The following is a 16720-nucleotide window of genomic DNA, read 5'->3' as shown; positions in this document are numbered from 1 at the left end:
ATGCACCAGTCCCACTTGCAATTGCTTCAACAAATGAGAATAGAGAAAGTGGGTCATTTTGTCGCCAGGACAACAAAAGCACACACTGACCTAGATATGTCTGAGGGAACCTAATCTTGCTGTTGGCACAGACTAAGGGGTTCAGGCAGCGTTGGGTGTTTCCAGTTGGGAAAGCATAGCATATTAACAATCTCAAATTGTTTCTTTTTTTGTCTGCAGCATCAGGAACAGATTTCCCTCTCCGTGTCTCGCAGCAGGCATCACAGTGATTACCAGCTGCTGGTGGCAGGTTCCCAGGGTGGCTCAATGCTAGTCTGGAACATGGAAGTTATTGAGATGCTGCACACCCTCCCTGGGCACTTTGGTGAACATTCTTCATTTTTTACGGTCGGAGAGCTTCTTTCATGTCTGAAAAGAGCTTCAACAGCTTGGCCATCACCTCCTAGCCATCAGCATTCTGCCAATTGCTGAAAGCACCGAGAATCCCTTGGTTTGTTAATCCTCCTCTCTTAATTTATAGCTGAGGTGAAGTGTGTGAAAGCATTTGGAAAAGGAACCTGTGCTGTCTCGGCTGCCCGTGGATCACAATCTGTGCGTCTGGAATTTGACTTCTGGCTGAGTAAAGTTTGTTATCCAAGACAAACATATTGAACAGCAGCCCTCCTATCACCTTCACATGGATGAGAGGCACATGACTGTGTATTCTTCTTCAGACACAAAGGCATGGTCATTCTTTAAATGTGCTGAAAGAACAAGCAGCTACAGTCACAATAATGGAGGTTGTGCACACAAAAGGTAGGCTCAGTCCTTGCTACTCCTATCTCTTCTGCCACCTCTTCATTAGGTCAGTGCTTGGCACCTGGAGTCAGCAGCTCATGAAAGAAAGTAAGTGGGTTGAATGTCTCCAGGTGCTTCACACATTCCTTCTAGAATAACCCTGAGCAACTGCCCCATATTTGCCTTGCAGTGTTAGGACTAGGATATTTTTCTTTGGCTTTGCTTATGTTACAGTAAAAATTAGTCAAGCTATATTGTTCCACCTCTTTAATAGGACTACAATGGTAGGCAAGTATGATAGTATTAACAGTAAATGACTGCCCTAAGCTATCAGGAAGAGCCAATCGACAGGATTTATGGCTCTCCAAGTCCATGGTCTCTATGACACATCATCTACGGTGTCCTGAGGAGAAACAGAGAGCACGGCTTACCGGTTCCCCTCTCACGTAGCAGCAGCGGTCCAATTCAACAGAGTTCAGCTGTCTGCTGAGAAGGGAAGCAGAGGCCGTGCCTTAAGGGAAGCCCAAAGCCGGGGATGTGCTTTAAGCCCTTTGCTCTGTGCCTGGCCCTGCAGGCGGTGCAGTGCGTGCACGCCTCGGGGCTGGGTCACAACATCTGTGAGAGGTTCTGCTGGCCCTCAGAGCCTCTCCTCAGCGCTGAGTGCAGGGAGAGGGAGACGGGAAGTACCGCAGCACACAACAGTGGGACCAAGGAAACCCTTCTGGGAGCCTGGTTTGTACCAGCAAGCTGTCCTACACCTGTAAAATAAACTAAAACGGCACAAACGGCCGCTGCCGTCCCGTCCTGCCTCAGAACGACGCGCTCCATCCACAACACCCGCTGGTCCCGCGCAGCGCTGCTGCCACGTACCGCAGAACGAGTGCGTAAAAAACAGCCAAAATGAATAAAAACGGCGTTTGAGCCCCGTTCGTGCCCTGTAATCGCAGCCCAACACGAGCGGCCACCGCGAGCGCCTCGGGCTCCCGTCCCCGACGTTTCCCGCCGATTCCCGGCGCGGTCCCGCACCGCTCAGCCCCCACAGCTCCGTCCGTCGCTGGGCCCCGCTCGGGGCTCACTGCCCTCGGAGGCGCCGCTCCCGCCGGGCCGCTCGAACGACCGGAAGCGGCGCGCGGTGCGGGCGGCGCCGCCGACGGCGGCCGCGAAGGTTCCGCTCCGGGCCGGGCCGGGCCGCGGCGCCGTGCGCGCTGACGCAGACGCTCCGCACGCGCTGACGGGGGGCGCGCGGCGGCGGCGGCTCCGACTCCCAACATGGCGGCGGGGGGCGGCGGCGGCGGCGGCCGGGGGGGCAGCGCCCCGCGCTGGGGGGCCGGCGGCGGCCGGGCCGCGGCGCAGGAGAAGCTGCCGGTGCACGTGAGTGCGGAGCGCGGCCCGCCGGGATTCGTCCCCGTCCCCGCGGAGGGCGGCGGGGAGCGGCCCTGCCCGCCCCGCCCCGGTCCTTTGCCGAACCCGCCCCCGGGGCCGCGGGGCGCCCCTCCGCCGCAGCGACCCGGGGCGCCCCCGCCTTCCTCCCCCGTTCCCCGGCCCCGTTACCGCGGCCCCCCGGCCCTCCATCCGTCCCTCAGCCTCCCCGGCACGCGCCGTTCCCCCGGGATCTGTCCCGTCTCCCGGTGCTCTCAGCGCGGTGTCAGCTGTGGGTCCCGCCGCGGCCCGGGCCCTCAGCAGCGTCCCGCCCGCAGGTGGAGGATGCGCTCTCCTACCTGGACCAGGTGAAGATCCGCTTCGGCAGCGACCCCGCCACCTACAACGGCTTCCTGGAGATCATGAAGGAGTTCAAAAGCCAGAGGTAAAGCCCGCCCGGGGCCGTCTGTGCCCTGGGGGCTTCCCCAGCCTTCACCCCGAGGTTCTGCCATCCCTGCTGGCCCAGTTGTTACACACTGGAGATGAGGGAGGAAGCATCCATCCCACTGCTGTTCGCTTCCTTGTTTTCTAGAGCAGAAATCCACGGGAAAAGAATGATCTGTTTTTTTTACATCTCGCTCTGAAACACAGATCTGGAAAAACAGATGAAGACTCTTATTGCTGATAGCTCTCAGCCCTCGTGCGGTGCCCACTTTGGGCAACCTGTACGTTCTTCTCTCTGGAGAACGTTCCCAGTGGGAGGCTGCAGTGGGTGATGGTCCTTCCCTCTGCCTGGGACCGTTCCTAGGTCTGAAGTTCCCAGACTTTCTTGTTGAGAATGGTATCTGTGAGAAGCCAGACGCCTCACCTACCTCTGTAGTTTTCTGGGCTTCAGTTGTATTTCTGATGTAGGCACAAGTAACAAATTCTTCTTGGTTTTAGCATTGACACACCTGGAGTCATCCGACGCGTTTCACAGCTGTTCCATGAACACCCCGACCTCATTGTAGGATTCAATGCTTTCCTCCCTCTGGGATACAGAATAGAAATTCCAAAGAATGGGAAGTTAAGTATACAGTCACCACTGACTAGTCAGGTAGGTTATAAAGCTCATAGTACTCCAAATAAATCCTGTTAATCTATTGCTGCGCACATCTCTTGCACAGTTTAGGCTGTGTACATTTGCATGTACTGCACATTGCTGAAGTTCTGACTTAGTTTTTAAGATGTGGGAATGGCTACAATGTAAATTTGAACGTTTATTCTCACACCAGTTATTAGCTCAGCTTGCACTAGAGTGATGTTCCTGCATGAAGTGCCACTGCAACTCCAAATACTCCCATCAGATTTGAAAACTGAGATTTTAATTGGCTTGGGCTGTTACACAGACTCTCAGTGTACGATGGGTAGTGACACATCTAAAAAAACATCCTGGGAGAATTGTACTTCCAGTCTTCAGTGAGACACTGAGAAATGTATTTTTTGTCCGTTGCCTGAATGCATGTGAGGTGTTGCCATGCAGTCGCTACCATCCTGCAGTGGGAGACATCTGCTGTTGGATAAATATTGGCCTCTTCCTTTTGTTGTTATTGTGTGGTTGTGGAGGCTGAAATAGAGCTATTGCTGAATTCTGCCGATAAAGTTGTGGTTTAATGCTAATTAGTAGCAGTAGATATCTTTTAGATCTCTCTGTTGCTTAGGAATTTGGCTTCTTGGAGCCTTACATTTTAATGTTTCTTAAAACTGTCAGTTCCTCTGGAATAGAACAGTGGTAACAGAAACTGCAGTGCACGTTACCTGGTACAACCTCTCAAGTGTGGATAACGCAGGGACAGTCAAAAGCAGCAATGAGTCAGATTGTTTACCAAGTCAGATACGGCTTATGGGTTTGTTTATTTTTTAACTCATGGTGTTAATAACATGGGTAAGGAAATGTATTAGCGAATTAAATCTTTTTTTCCCCTTATTTCTTCACGTGGTAATCTCTTTTAGCTAAACAGATTTAGAATATTGATGCTAGGATGTAGTTGCACCTGTGTTTCAGCACGTCTTGTATGTCTTGTGCCACTAGGTGCCCTCAGAGCCTGTGCCCAGCGCTCTCCCTGGCAGCGGGCTGTTGTTGCATTACTCACAGGAGAATTCACACAACCACAGTGACTGCACCGAGGAGTTTAGGCATCAGCTTCCATACAAAGAAGATAAATCCCAAATTCCTTTGGAGTCTGATTCTGTAGAGTTCAATAATGCCATTAGTTACGTGAATAAGATCAAAACTCGCTTCCTTGACCACCCAGAAATTTACAGATCCTTTTTAGAAATTCTTCACACTTACCAGGTAAAAAGCCTTCAAAGTAAGATAGATTGTGGGTTTGTGGTGGGGCTGCTTGAACAGCTATCAAATGAAACGTCAGGCTTTGTCCAACAGCTGCCTCATAGATGTTCATATGAAATGACAGAAGTGTGAAAACTGTTGAACCTCCTGGGCTCTGAGATGCAAAGGGGTTTTTGTATGTGAATCTTCTTCACTAACTGTCAGCTGATGTAGTGATATCCTGTGTAATAGGAGCCTTGGACTGTCTGATAGTTATACAAAGTTTGTGTTGCTCTTTTTTTTTGCTGCTATGAGTCATGTGTTTGTATCTGTTTAACATCTGTGCATATCTTTTCAGAAGGAACAGCTTAACACTAAAGGTCGACCCTTTCGGGGCATGTCAGAGGAAGAAGTGTTTACTGAAGTAGCAAATCTGTTCAGAGGACAGGAGGATCTGCTCTCTGAGTTTGGACAGTTTCTTCCAGAGGCTAAAAGGTCTTTGGTATGTGTATGCTTAAAGCAAGGCAAAGAATCTTTAATGCTGCCTGTTTATATGTAGAATGCATTATGGAAAAACACACAGCCAGTAGATGAAATTCACTTCTCTTCATTGCTTGGAATTTCACAAAACAGGTCACTTAACTACATGCTCTCTGTTCAGATAAGCAGGATTCTTTATTTGTACAGACTGAGGAGAGAGCATTGAAACAATTATTCATTTTCTTCAGTTCACAGGAAATGGACCATGTGAAGTGAATAGTGTCCAGAAAACTGAGCATGAAAAGAATCTTGAACACAGCAAAAAGCGATCCAGACCGCTGCTGTTGCGTCCTGTTTCTGGCCCAGCAAAGGTACCTCTGCAAGTGACCTCATATTACTCATTTTGTTTATGTAATTCCTTGGGTGAAGTTGTAATGAGTAGTGACTTTGAAGTATGTAGGTTAGGTACAAGGAAAAAAAAAAAAATCAAAGCTATTTTAGAAGTAATAATCTGCAAGGAAAGCAATTTTCAGAATTCTAAAATGTAGATGGTAGCATGTTGTATACTGAGTATCAAGCCCTTAGGTGCAAAGTATTGGTCCCCAGAAGGGCAAATTCATTGCTTCTTTAAGGGAATCTTTCTTTGGAATTGTTCCTGAAGTGATCCTCCTTCTCCTTAGCCAGGAGTCATTTGATAGAAATTGCTGTGGAGGACTTGAGATAGCAATGCTAGATTGCTCTTTGGGAAATAATGATGATCAGTCTTTGCAGAGAGCTGTTCTGTGTCAGCAAAGTGGAGTTTGATAGCATTTGAATGACATGTGTGTATATATATATATATATATATATATAAATATATATATTATTTAACAAATTGTTCTTTTAACAGAAGAAAATGAAACTGAGAGGTACCAAAGATCTGTCAGTAGCAACAGTGGGAAAATATGGAACGCTGCAGGAGTTTTCGTTCTTTGACAAGGTAATACTTGGCCTGTTCTCACACTGTGGGCTTACTTTAAACCACCAGTGTGGTTATTATTTGGTTCATTTTTTATTTAATCTGTGCGTCAGCACTTAGCAATTGCCTGACTTCAAGTGGCAGAGGGAGGGGAGACCGAGAAAAAGGAAATAGATGGGTTTGGAAGAATGGAAACTGATCGTTAACCTTTTCCTGAATGCTTGTCTCTAGCACCTATGTTTTTCTGTACTTTTCAGCAGTATTTCCTCATAGTATCTGTAGCTACTAAGTTATTGTTTGAATCGGAGACTTTCAGGGAATGTTCTCTTTTTATGTCGCAGTGCAAATAGAGGTTGGTCTCCTGTGGTTCAGACTCCTTAGAATACGAGCAATAATTAAAAGTGGCGTTCAAGTGGTTTGATAATTTCTTTCCAAACTGTCTGTAGGTGCGTAGAGTGCTCAAAAGTCAGGAAGTCTATGAAAACTTTCTCCGTTGCATTGCTCTCTTCAATCAGGAGTTGGTCTCTGGCTCTGAGCTGCTCCAGCTAGTTACACCATTTTTAGGGTGAGTTACTGATTGCTGTCTCTGCTGCATTGGCCTTTTTTAGCCTTGCTCTGTTAATTTTTGGTAGGCACTGTGAACTTTGTCACTGAAGCTTTGAATTCAACATCAGAAATACCTTCTATGTAGCATGCCAGCAATGCAAAGCTAATCCTCAAAGAGAAATAATAAAATTGGAATCTTTAACATATCTACACAGCTCTTGAGGAGCATTTTGGGAGGAGTTCATTTAGATTTCTCACTTTTATGATGAGTATCAACCATCCTAAAACCATCAGAATGAAATAACACAGGTTGTGCTTATTTGTGTTTTTGAAGGAAATTTCCAGAGCTGTTTGCACAGTTCAAGTCCTTTCTTGGTGTGAAAGAGCTTTCGTTTGCTTCTCCACTGAGTGACCGATCTGGGGATGGAATGAGTCGGGAAATAGATTATGCTTCCTGCAAACGCATTGGATCGAGTTACCGCGCTCTCCCAAAAACCTATCAGCAGCCAAAGTGCAGTGGAAGAACAGCCATTTGCAAGGAGGTACTCTGGGGTCATCCACTAAATCCCTGCACAAACATTGTACTTATGTAACTTGAAATGGGGCAGATAGTAGTACAGCTTCTGCACATGGATTCCTCTCTCTAACTCTGACTGTCCCTCTTCAGTCTTGTATCAGTTACTCATCCAACCCATTGAAATAAGAATCCACATTCAGCTCACTAGGTTTATCTAAACACATCTCAAGTCACTGCCTTCAGTTTAATCTCTTTTGAGTGTGTGTGCAGACACTATTTGTATAGACAGAAAAGAGCATTAAAGGACAGAAGTTAGTCTCTAGCAGTGGACTAACTTTTGGAAGCAGTGTTTCTCCTGAAAGAGCACCGTGAGCCAATGTTGTAGGCACTGCTGTTCCTGGGAGCAGACATCTACTCCCACTGCTCCCTGTTGTCTCCTTTACTGCAATGTTCTCTGCTTTGAGAGAAGATAGTGAAGCTGCTTCTGAACTCTGATGCATTTCTACACAGACCTTTAATTATCTAGGAGTAGTCATGACAGTGTTAGCTAGGCTGAAACTTCCAGTAGAAACTCAAGGAAGAACTGTGCAAGAATAAAACAGCAAAGTATCAGAGCTCTTAGAACAGCTCTGGGCTCCTAAGGCATTGTTCAGAGTCATATCTTTGCACTCTTGCAGGTGTTAAATGATACCTGGGTTTCATTTCCATCCTGGTCTGAAGACTCAACTTTTGTCAGCTCCAAGAAGACTCCTTACGAGGAACAGTTGCACCGCTGTGAGGATGAGCGGTTTGAGGTACCTCTGCTGCTCAGCTTCCATTCTCCCTCCTCAGAAAACAAACTGTTTTTTAGCTGTTGAGGATTTTTACTGAACTAATCATTGGCCTAATACTGAAAGTTGGTTAGTGTTCATTAGTTGGAGCTAGAGTTTGGTGTTTTCCCACTTGCCTAGAGTCTAATAGTTCTTTTAGGCATGAGTCCAGTTCTGGAAACATGTTGCCTTTGGAGAACTGGCGTAGGTCTGTTTTCCAGTAAGAAGCCTTGCTGATGCTTCTTAGCTCCACCCAGCGGGCAGCAGACCTGAGCACTGCTCATCTCCATTTTCCTGCTGTCAGCATTCTTAAACTGTGTCTTTGTGGACTCTTTAACAGCTGGATGTTGTCCTGGAGACCAATTTAGCCACAATACGTGTGCTGGAGAGTGTGCAGAAAAAGCTTTCTCGTCTCACTCAAGAGGATCAGGAAAAATTTCGGCTGGATGATTGCTTGGGAGGAACATCAGAAGTGATCCAGCGCAGAGCCATCTATCGCATCTATGGTGATAAAGCACCAGAGATCATTGAAAGTCTGAAGAAAAACCCGGTTACTGCAGTTCCAGTTGTTCTTAAGAGGTAATTCCCGTTCTCCCACGCCCACCTGGGGTCTTTAAGAAACAGGATTGTAAAGCTCGTTTTTATGTGTATTTTTTTTCTTTTTTTTCCCCAATAAGTAACTTGGTTTTTACTTCTTAGATTATAATAAAGTACACAAATAGGAAATAAAGTAGATTTTGTTTACTTCTGAAGTGACAAATATTTTAGCAGCTCATTAGAAGTATCTAAAATATTTCAGTAGCTTACTGAAAATGCTTCTCTCTGTGCTTGAAAAAAGAAAAATCACGTTTTTTAGGTTGGTTTTGGAGTGAAGTATGAATTTTAAGTCCTTCCTACTTCTCTGTACTGCTGGTAGCTGTTTTGATGTTTCTGAGTACTTCAGCCATCTTTTTTTTTTTTTCTTTTAACTAAAAAAATTCTCTTTGCAATGCTGAAAGGTTCTGTGAGATGATCTCCAGTCTTCCTCCCAAGCATTTTTCAACAACTGCTTTCCATAAACACTGTTAGAAAGGATAGCTTATCTCCAGTGATGGTGCTTTTATGTATGTCATCTCAAACTAAAGTAGAACTGTACATTTATGCAGATTGAAAGCAAAAGAAGAGGAGTGGCGGGAGGCCCAGCAGGGCTTCAACAAAATTTGGCGTGAGCAGTACGAGAAAGCCTACCTGAAGTCCCTGGACCACCAGGCTGTCAACTTCAAACAAAATGACACCAAAGCTTTGCGCTCCAAGAGCTTGTTGAATGAAATTGAGAGTGTCTATGATGAGGTATGTTGCTAGCAAATAATTAGTTCTGTTTGTCGTTCATTTATACCATTGTCTGAAGGTTTGCTCCATCCTGGGATCATCTTGAGGTGCTCTGAAGAGTTCTCAGCCAAAAATGACTGTCCCAAGCAGAGTGTTAATCCTGGCTTATTTCTTCCGGCAGGAGTGGCTCTTGAGCATGGAGTGGAAAGATCTTTATCTATTTGTCTCTTGATTACAGCATCAGGAGCAGCATTCAGAGGGGAGAAGTTCATCCACAAATGAGCCCCATCTTATCTTTATCTATGAAGATAAGCAGATTTTGGAAGATGCAGCATCTCTTATCAGCTATTACGTAAAACGTCAGCCTACCATCCAAAAGGAGGATCAAGCAACCATTCGGCAGATAGTGCACCACTTCATACCTGAGCTGTTTTTCTCTCAACCCCCTGAACACAGTATTTCTGAAGAATCAACAGATGAAGACAGAGAAAACCACCAGGGGCAGAACCTGGATACTCCAGAGCTACGGAAAAAGCATGTGCCTGGGCCTCCGAGCAGTCCTTTGGAGACAAAAGCAACCTTCTGTGATGTTACAGCTGCTGAGCCCCATAACACTCTGGATGATGTTTACAGTCTGTTCTTTGTCAATAATAATTGGTATTTCTTCCTCCGCCTTCATCAGACTCTGTGCTCGAGGCTCCTAAAGATTTATCGTCAAGCGCAGAAGCAGCTTCTAGAATATCGGACTGAAAAAGAGAGAGAGAAACTCCTTTGTGAGGGGAGGAAAGAAAAGACCAACGATCCAGCCATGGAGCTCAGACTAAAGCAGCCAAGTAAGAATACGCTCCGACGTAGTGCACTGCTAATGTTCTGGTTGTTAGTGCTTGATTGTATGTGTCTGGGTGACTGAGAGCAGCAGGCAGGGAATTTAGAGGTCCAAACCTCTGCTCTATTTGCAGTTCATGGATACAGCTGATTTGACAGGACAGCTTGTTTGTAATTTGTCCTTTTGAGTGCTTTCATGCATAGTTCATAAAATCTTCCACAAGTGCACAGCTATCGATTGTTCCCAAAATGTCTTGTATTAAAGTGTTACTTAGTTTTAAAATGTGAATGGCTCTCTGATGAAACAGTTAACCACTCAAAGCATGGCAGAAGAGCTTGAGGAAAAACTGTTTCAGTCTCACACTGAAGAGTGTGAAGAGTCAGCACTCTTGAGAGAGAACTCTGCAGAGGTGTTCCAGTACTGAATGTGGTGGTTCTTGAGCAGTGCCGTGCTGTACACCTCCTGACTTCACTCTGCCTCTTACATGTAGTAAGTGACTGCTCTTTTTCTCTGACCAGGTGAAGTGGAACTGGAGGAGTACTACCCTGCGTTCCTGGATATGGTGAGGAGCCTGCTGGATGGGAATATTGACCCAACACAGTATGAGGACACACTGAGGGAGATGTTCACCATCCACGCCTATATTGGTTTCACTATGGACAAACTGGTGCAGAATATTGTCCGCCAGGTAACTAGTTTGATGACTGTGCTCTGTGAGGGACAGCATGTTCCCTTAGAGACAAATAGCTTTCTCACAGCACCTGTACTGCAAGAACACATCAAACTTTCAGCAAATATATAGAAGTTAAATTTGTAGTGGAAAGGGCTTAATAAAAGTTCAGTGAGATAGTTTGGTATCAACTACGGTACATGGACCACCTCAGGGGACTGGCTTTTCCTGGCCTTCTCCAACACTTCTTCAGTTCCAGAGTTCAAAATTCTGCCATTTCCAAGATAAATCAAAAGCTAAAGAAAGGCTCTGTCCTTTCTATGCAAAATCTGTCTTCTAATTGTAGGGTTGATTTTTTTTTGTAAGGTTTTTTTTGTAAAGATAGGCACTTTAGCTCCTTACTCTCTTTTTTTCCTTATATTATAAAGTAATGAAAGGGAAAATAAGGGATATAAAGTCTCTGGAGTTAAAACTTTGGTACTTTGTGTGGTGCTATGCTGAGTTTTGTATTCCTTTCATAACACGCTGAAGTTAAGTCTTGGCCCAGACTTGTTAATGGAATTCTCCCCTTTTTTAATGGAAGCTTCACCATTTAGTGAGCGATGACATCTGCTTGAAGGTTGTTGAGCTCTACTTGAACGAAAGGAAGCGAGGTGCTGCTGGAGGTAACCTGTCCTCTAGGTGTGTCCGGGCAGCAAAGGAAACCAGTTATCAGTGGAAGGCTGAACGTTGCATGGCAGATGAGAACTGTTTCAAGGTGAGAACCTGCGGCCAGGAAACTTCTTAAAGTGACTGTGCCACTTCACCTGGGAGAAATGGGTTTGAAAGCTCCAAGGCCACAATATGGAGAGAGGGGTACCAAAAACAGCACAGACAGTAAGGTGGCATATTGACTCACTGAAAAGCCTTGTTGCTTACGCCTTTCCTGTTCATGGATTTGTTGTGAATATCCATCATTTTATCGTGGACTCATGTGGCCAACATCTTTCACCTGTCACTTTATTACAGGTAATGTTTCTACAGAGGAAAGGACAGGTGATCATGACCATTGAGCTTCTGGATACAGAAGAAACCCAAACAGAAGATCCAGTGGAGGTCCAGGTAATAGTATGGTGACCATGCAGTCTGCTGTACCACAGACAAAGCAGATATCTAAGAATGCTTTTCAGCTTTCTTGATCCCAAATATGAATTTTTGCCAGGAGGATAAGCTTATTTGGGAGGGTATGGCCATTGACAGAAATGTGTATATTTATGAAACAGTTCCAACATAAATCATCTTGGGGTTGGGTGAAGTACCAGCAGCTTCTTAAAGAGCATCTGGAGATAAACTACATCTTTGCAGCAGTGTTTAACTTGAGAGAAGTCTTGACTTGAAGTTGATCTCTCTTGTAGCACCTTGCTAACTACATGGAGCAGTACGTTGGGGTAGAAGGAGTTCCAAACAACCAGAATGATGGCTTCTTACTGAAACCAGTTTTTCTGCAAAGGTGAGCTCCCTCCCTCTCCTGAGTCATATCTGGGGCAGCTGGTTCTGCTTCCTCTGACTGTGTGGCAGTGACTGTAGGTGATGTGCAGCACAGGCAGTTCTAGGGAAATGCACTCATCTCTGAGGTCCAGAGGGGCTGCTGGAGTTCAGTGTGCTGTACAAGAACGCTGAAGAAAAAATTAATGACTACTGCACTGAGGTGTGTTCATGATGGAGTGGGACTGCTTAAGCAGTCCTTTCTGGGGGGAATCTGAGGTCTAATTTGTTTGTTTCCTTTTCAATAACTATTTGCTGAGAGTCTGAAAACTAAAACATACATTTCATACGTATGCCGTCGGCTCTACTAGAGTAAGAGAGAGGGCAGACACGTGTAACAAATGCTTCATAACCTTTGTTTTGTTCTAGAAACCTAAAAAAGTTTCGTAAGTGGCAATGTAAGCAAGTGAGAGCTCTGCGGAGTGAGGTGAAGAGCTCCTGGAAGAGACTGATTGGCGTTGAGAGCGCGTGCAACGTGGACTGCCGCTTCAAGCTCAACACCCACAAAATGATGTTCATCATGAACTCGGAGGATTACATGTACAGGCGGGGAGCGCTCTGCCGAGCCAAGCAGGTGCATCTCCTGTTACTCTCTCAGTAGCTTAGGCAATAGCAGAGGTAGAAGATTTCAGCCAAAAGACAGATATTGGTAAGAAGTGGCTGAATTTCTGCAAAATACACCCAGAAGTTACTCCTCCGTGTTGGATGAAACAAGGAAGAGAGATGGGAAATGTTCTGTGTTTTGGTTTAGTTCAGCAGTTTTTACTTTGCAAATTTTAAAGGGGAGTGGCAAACATTAAGAAATAGAGACCTTTAAAGACAGTTGTGTGGCTTTTCTGTTTGTATTGTGTTGCAGAGCATGCCTGTCTTGGACGTACAAAGAGGTGAAAGTTTTGACTTCTTGCCCAGAAACCTCTCAGTAATTTTTTTTATTTTTCTGCTTTCAGGTACAGCCAATGGTGCTGCTAAAGCACCACCAGCAGTTTGAAGAGTGGCACAACAGATGGCTAGAAGAGAATGTGACCATGGAGGCAGTAGATGTTGTTCAAGATTGGCTAATGGGAGATGAAGATGAGGAGATGGTGCCCTGTAAAACAACTTGTGAGACAGTGAATGTTCATGGAGTCCCTGTGAACAGATACAGAGTGCAGTACAGTCGCCGTCCAGCTTCACCATGAGGAGATTTGTGCCTGGGACTTGCTGGTGAAACACATTTACTCTGAGAATAGTGGTGGGAATGCAATGTATGTATTAATGGTATTTATCCAAACGTCATTTTACTTTGGATTATAACGTATTTTCCATATGGCATAGACTTGTCTCCTTGCAGTGTAATCCTCCAGTCATCATGAAGAGACTTAACAGCTTTAAGGAAGAGGGCTCTTGGCATTGCCACACACTTTTTAGTAGTTTCCTAGCTTTAGGCCACTGCTGACCGGCCAATACAGGAAAGCAGAACAAGTGGGCCAGGCTCCTGGTGATCTGCCACTAGTGGCTTTGTTGGACAGGAGGAGTTGGCTGATGCTTGGCAAATGCTGGCAGCTGCTTCTACTTTGAAAAGTTTAATGTGCCCTATCGTCCTGAATTTGTGCCGTCTTGGAGCCTGCAGAACTCTTCAATGTAACCTCCAAGTGCCAGCGTGGCACCGATTGCCAGCCTTGCTGCAGGCTGCTTCATTATCTGCTTGTACTAATAAGGCAACAAATGCGGTGTTTGTTACTGGTGCTCTGGTGGGAAAATGTCAAAACTGAGGCAGAGGTGAACAGCATACTGATCACTCTTAACTGCTGCTCACCAACTGAGTATTCTGGAGTGTGAAATAAGGGGAAGAAACACCGTGAGCTGCAGTGCTGGGAAGGAGAGCCGAGGCCCATGGCCCACCTGCCCGCAGAGCAGCTCACTGCTTTGAGGATTTGTGACCTGCTGCAGACTGCTGTCTCAGACCTGAAGCTGCTTGGAGCGTGTGTGTGGAGAAAAATATCCAGTGCGAGGTCTGGTCTGATTATTTTTGGTATTTTGCATGCTGACTGGCAGCCTCTGGAGACTGCGTACTCTTCCTTGTGTGTGCCCAGACTGCGGTTCTGCCGGGTTGTACCACTTAAATAACGGCAGTAGATGGAGCTCCTGCAGCACAGTGTTTGCTCTGGATCTGAAGTTTTGTCCCAGATACGCTGCCGTTCCTGCTAGGTCAGCACAGATGCTGTGTTTGCAGTGACCATGGAAGTCTGTAACGGGGAGGAATAGATCCAGCCACAACCACTGAAGCTTTTCCACCAAACCATCCTTACTTCTACCCAAGCTTTTTTGAATAGAAGCAAAAGAAAACATAACCCGAACCATACAGAAAACTGCATCAACTGTCTGAGTAAAAAAAATCAAGGAAATTCAGCTGTGTCTTTGCCCCACTGTGACTTTGCTGTTGTTTTTTGGGGCCAAAGGCAAGCACTCTGTCATGGAGCATATGACAAACATAATGTGTTGAGGCAGATCCAGCCTCCTTCAGCTCAACCTCCAGCTTTTTGTGGCTATTAAGGGAATAACCCCCCAACCTGGATCCTTTTTTTGTGGCTTTGATTTTAGGTTATCCTTTCTGCCAAACCTAAATAGCAGCCTGTAGGATTTGTCCTGGGTTATTTCCACTGTACAGCGTTGGGTTTTGCAATTGTCTCACTTGACCGTAGAAAAATTGGCCTTTGGGGTACATTTAATACGAAACTGTACTGACTCTTTGTCTTTTTTGCAAATTAATCTGTGGGAGGGAATGAAGGAGGCCAGTCTTTGGCATTTGTGGCCACTTGCACAACCACTGCCAGTGCAGAACTTCTCCTCAAGAACTCATGTTCTCATTGTCTGAGTGTCTGTTGAATTCTGGTTACTGAAATGAGCTGTGGAGGTTCTTCCCCTGCCCACACAGATATGGGAGAGCGAGGTGGAGAGGGGACTGAGCCCAGTGCAAAGCACAGAATCCCTTTTTCTTCCCGTCAGCTCAGCAGACTACACCTCAGTCCTGTTCACCTCTGCTGTCTTCCAGTGGAGATGATAACTGTGCCAAATTTTATGGTTTTACGATACAGAAAAATGTTTACTAGACAATAGGTTGCAACTCGTGGCTTAAAATGCATTTGATTCCAGGTGTCCCACAGCGTATGAGGGTCACGCACCTGTGTGCCATCCTGTTCCATCTCCCCATTTTTAAGTGTACTTCAGGTATTTTTAAGCATCCTTATTTTGTAAACTTTAATTTATAATCTTGAATGGATTACAACAGACTGTGGCCCTTCGTAGTGCTATTGTCTCAAAAACAGTGGTAGGAAATGACGTGAAGTGATGGGATGAGTAGGCAGCACAGGTCTGGGGTGCTTTGCTGATGTCTGAGAGTTTAAGCTCAGCTGTTGTGTATCTGCAAGCACGACCTTGAATCAAGAGTTTGTTCTTCCATTTTTTTGAAGGATCTTTGCTTTTGGGCTTATAATTGCTTTGCCAGCTCTTTGAATGTAGTTTGTTTTTTTTATATTTATTTGCACATCCAAGTCAAATAAAATACTGATTTTAAAAGTCTGCAGGTCTCACTGTTTTAAATGGTTTTAAGATTTAATTTAAGTCTTCTGCTAACCCGCAGACCTGACCGTCCTGCACCTGAAACTGAATTTTCAACGGCAGAAAAATGCAGCTGGAAGGCTGGGCGAATCCACCCTCCTGCAGTTACAAGGAGCTGCATGCGGCTGTGTGCCAGCCCACTTCCAGCAGGCAGCAAATCTTTAACCTTCTCAGTGTGGTTAAGTGAGCTGAGAGGGAAAGGTTTCCTACATGCACACAGCAGCAGATCCCACAGGGGAAGGCAGCACCTCTGGTTCTGCACCCGCCAGGAGGCTGCGGGAACACAGCTGAGCACGGGCGGCCGTAAGGTGGCACAGTTGCTCTGTGTGGGAATGGATTTCAAAAGAAAACACCCCACAGAGCCGCTAACGCACAGCTCTGTGTTGCTTCATTCCTAGCAGCACCTTTGCCATGAGAGGTGTGCAGAACCGAGGTCTGGGCCCAGCCTCAGCTGCTCGTGTGCTCCACACAACAGCCCTTGGAGTGCACGATTCCAGTGCCGAAATCTATCAGCACATCTGCTCCAGGTTAAGGCAGTACAACTGCAACCACGAAAATAACCCCCACCCGGCTTCCCCTCAGCCTCCCCAAATTCCTGGGTAATAATAACACGTTGAACCGCCTTCCCTGGGAGCCCTGCGCAACAAATGGATGAGTGGAGTTTGCAAATTAAGCTGCAGTGCTGTGACCCAGATCTGATAGGAGTTTCCTTTACATCATCCTCAACACTTCCGTTGCCATAACAAAAGGCGATTCCACTTTCTGTGCAGCGCAGCGTTGCTCACAGGGAAACAAACCTCCGTTCTCTCCATAACAATCCTCTGATGAATAAACGGTATGAATAATTTGATATAAATGATGGTGGTGACATAGCAGAGGACGCAGTATATTTTACACAAAAGTGACCTCTTGGAGATGTTGGACTTAACACAAAGAACGGCCCCTGTGCTGCGGGGGAGTGAAAGGCGCTGGGGACGGCACAGCTGACATCGCCAAACACAGCTGGAGCTCTCAGCAATACATGGCTTTACAAGATCC

The 16720-nt window shown here is 45.9% G+C and overlaps 2 protein-coding genes across 2 annotated transcripts; both read left to right on the top strand.

Annotated features, from left to right (window-relative positions):
• Nucleotides 1-1830, top strand: NWD1 (NACHT and WD repeat domain containing 1). The gene is given in 4 exon segments (XM_085211400.1): nt 1-48; nt 220-364; nt 521-576; nt 578-1830. Coding segments are annotated over 4 exon segments (471 nt in total). The 3' UTR covers nt 800-1830.
• Nucleotides 1831-1911: 81 nt separating this feature from the next.
• SIN3B (SIN3 transcription regulator family member B) lies at nt 1912-15643 on the top strand. The gene is made up of 19 exons (XM_085211954.1): nt 1912-2148; nt 2475-2581; nt 3079-3232; nt 4208-4471; nt 4806-4949; nt 5176-5298; nt 5817-5906; nt 6332-6450; nt 6766-6973; nt 7626-7742; nt 8098-8336; nt 8903-9086; nt 9304-9898; nt 10410-10579; nt 11145-11318; nt 11570-11662; nt 11956-12050; nt 12455-12659; nt 13033-15643. The coding sequence occupies exons 1-19, from the start codon at nt 2047-2049 to the stop codon at nt 13261-13263; spliced, it is 3414 nt and encodes a 1137-aa protein (XP_085068080.1). The 5' UTR covers nt 1912-2046; the 3' UTR covers nt 13264-15643.
• Nucleotides 15644-16720: the final 1077 nt, after the last annotated feature.

The sequence above is a fragment of the Meleagris gallopavo genome, chromosome 30 (assembly GCF_905368555.1).
Source record: "Meleagris gallopavo chromosome 30, MGAL_WU_HG_1.1, whole genome shotgun sequence".
In the NCBI taxonomy this organism is placed as follows: domain Eukaryota; kingdom Metazoa; phylum Chordata; class Aves; order Galliformes; family Phasianidae; genus Meleagris; species Meleagris gallopavo.
This window is presented reverse-complemented; position numbering and strand designations above follow the sequence as displayed.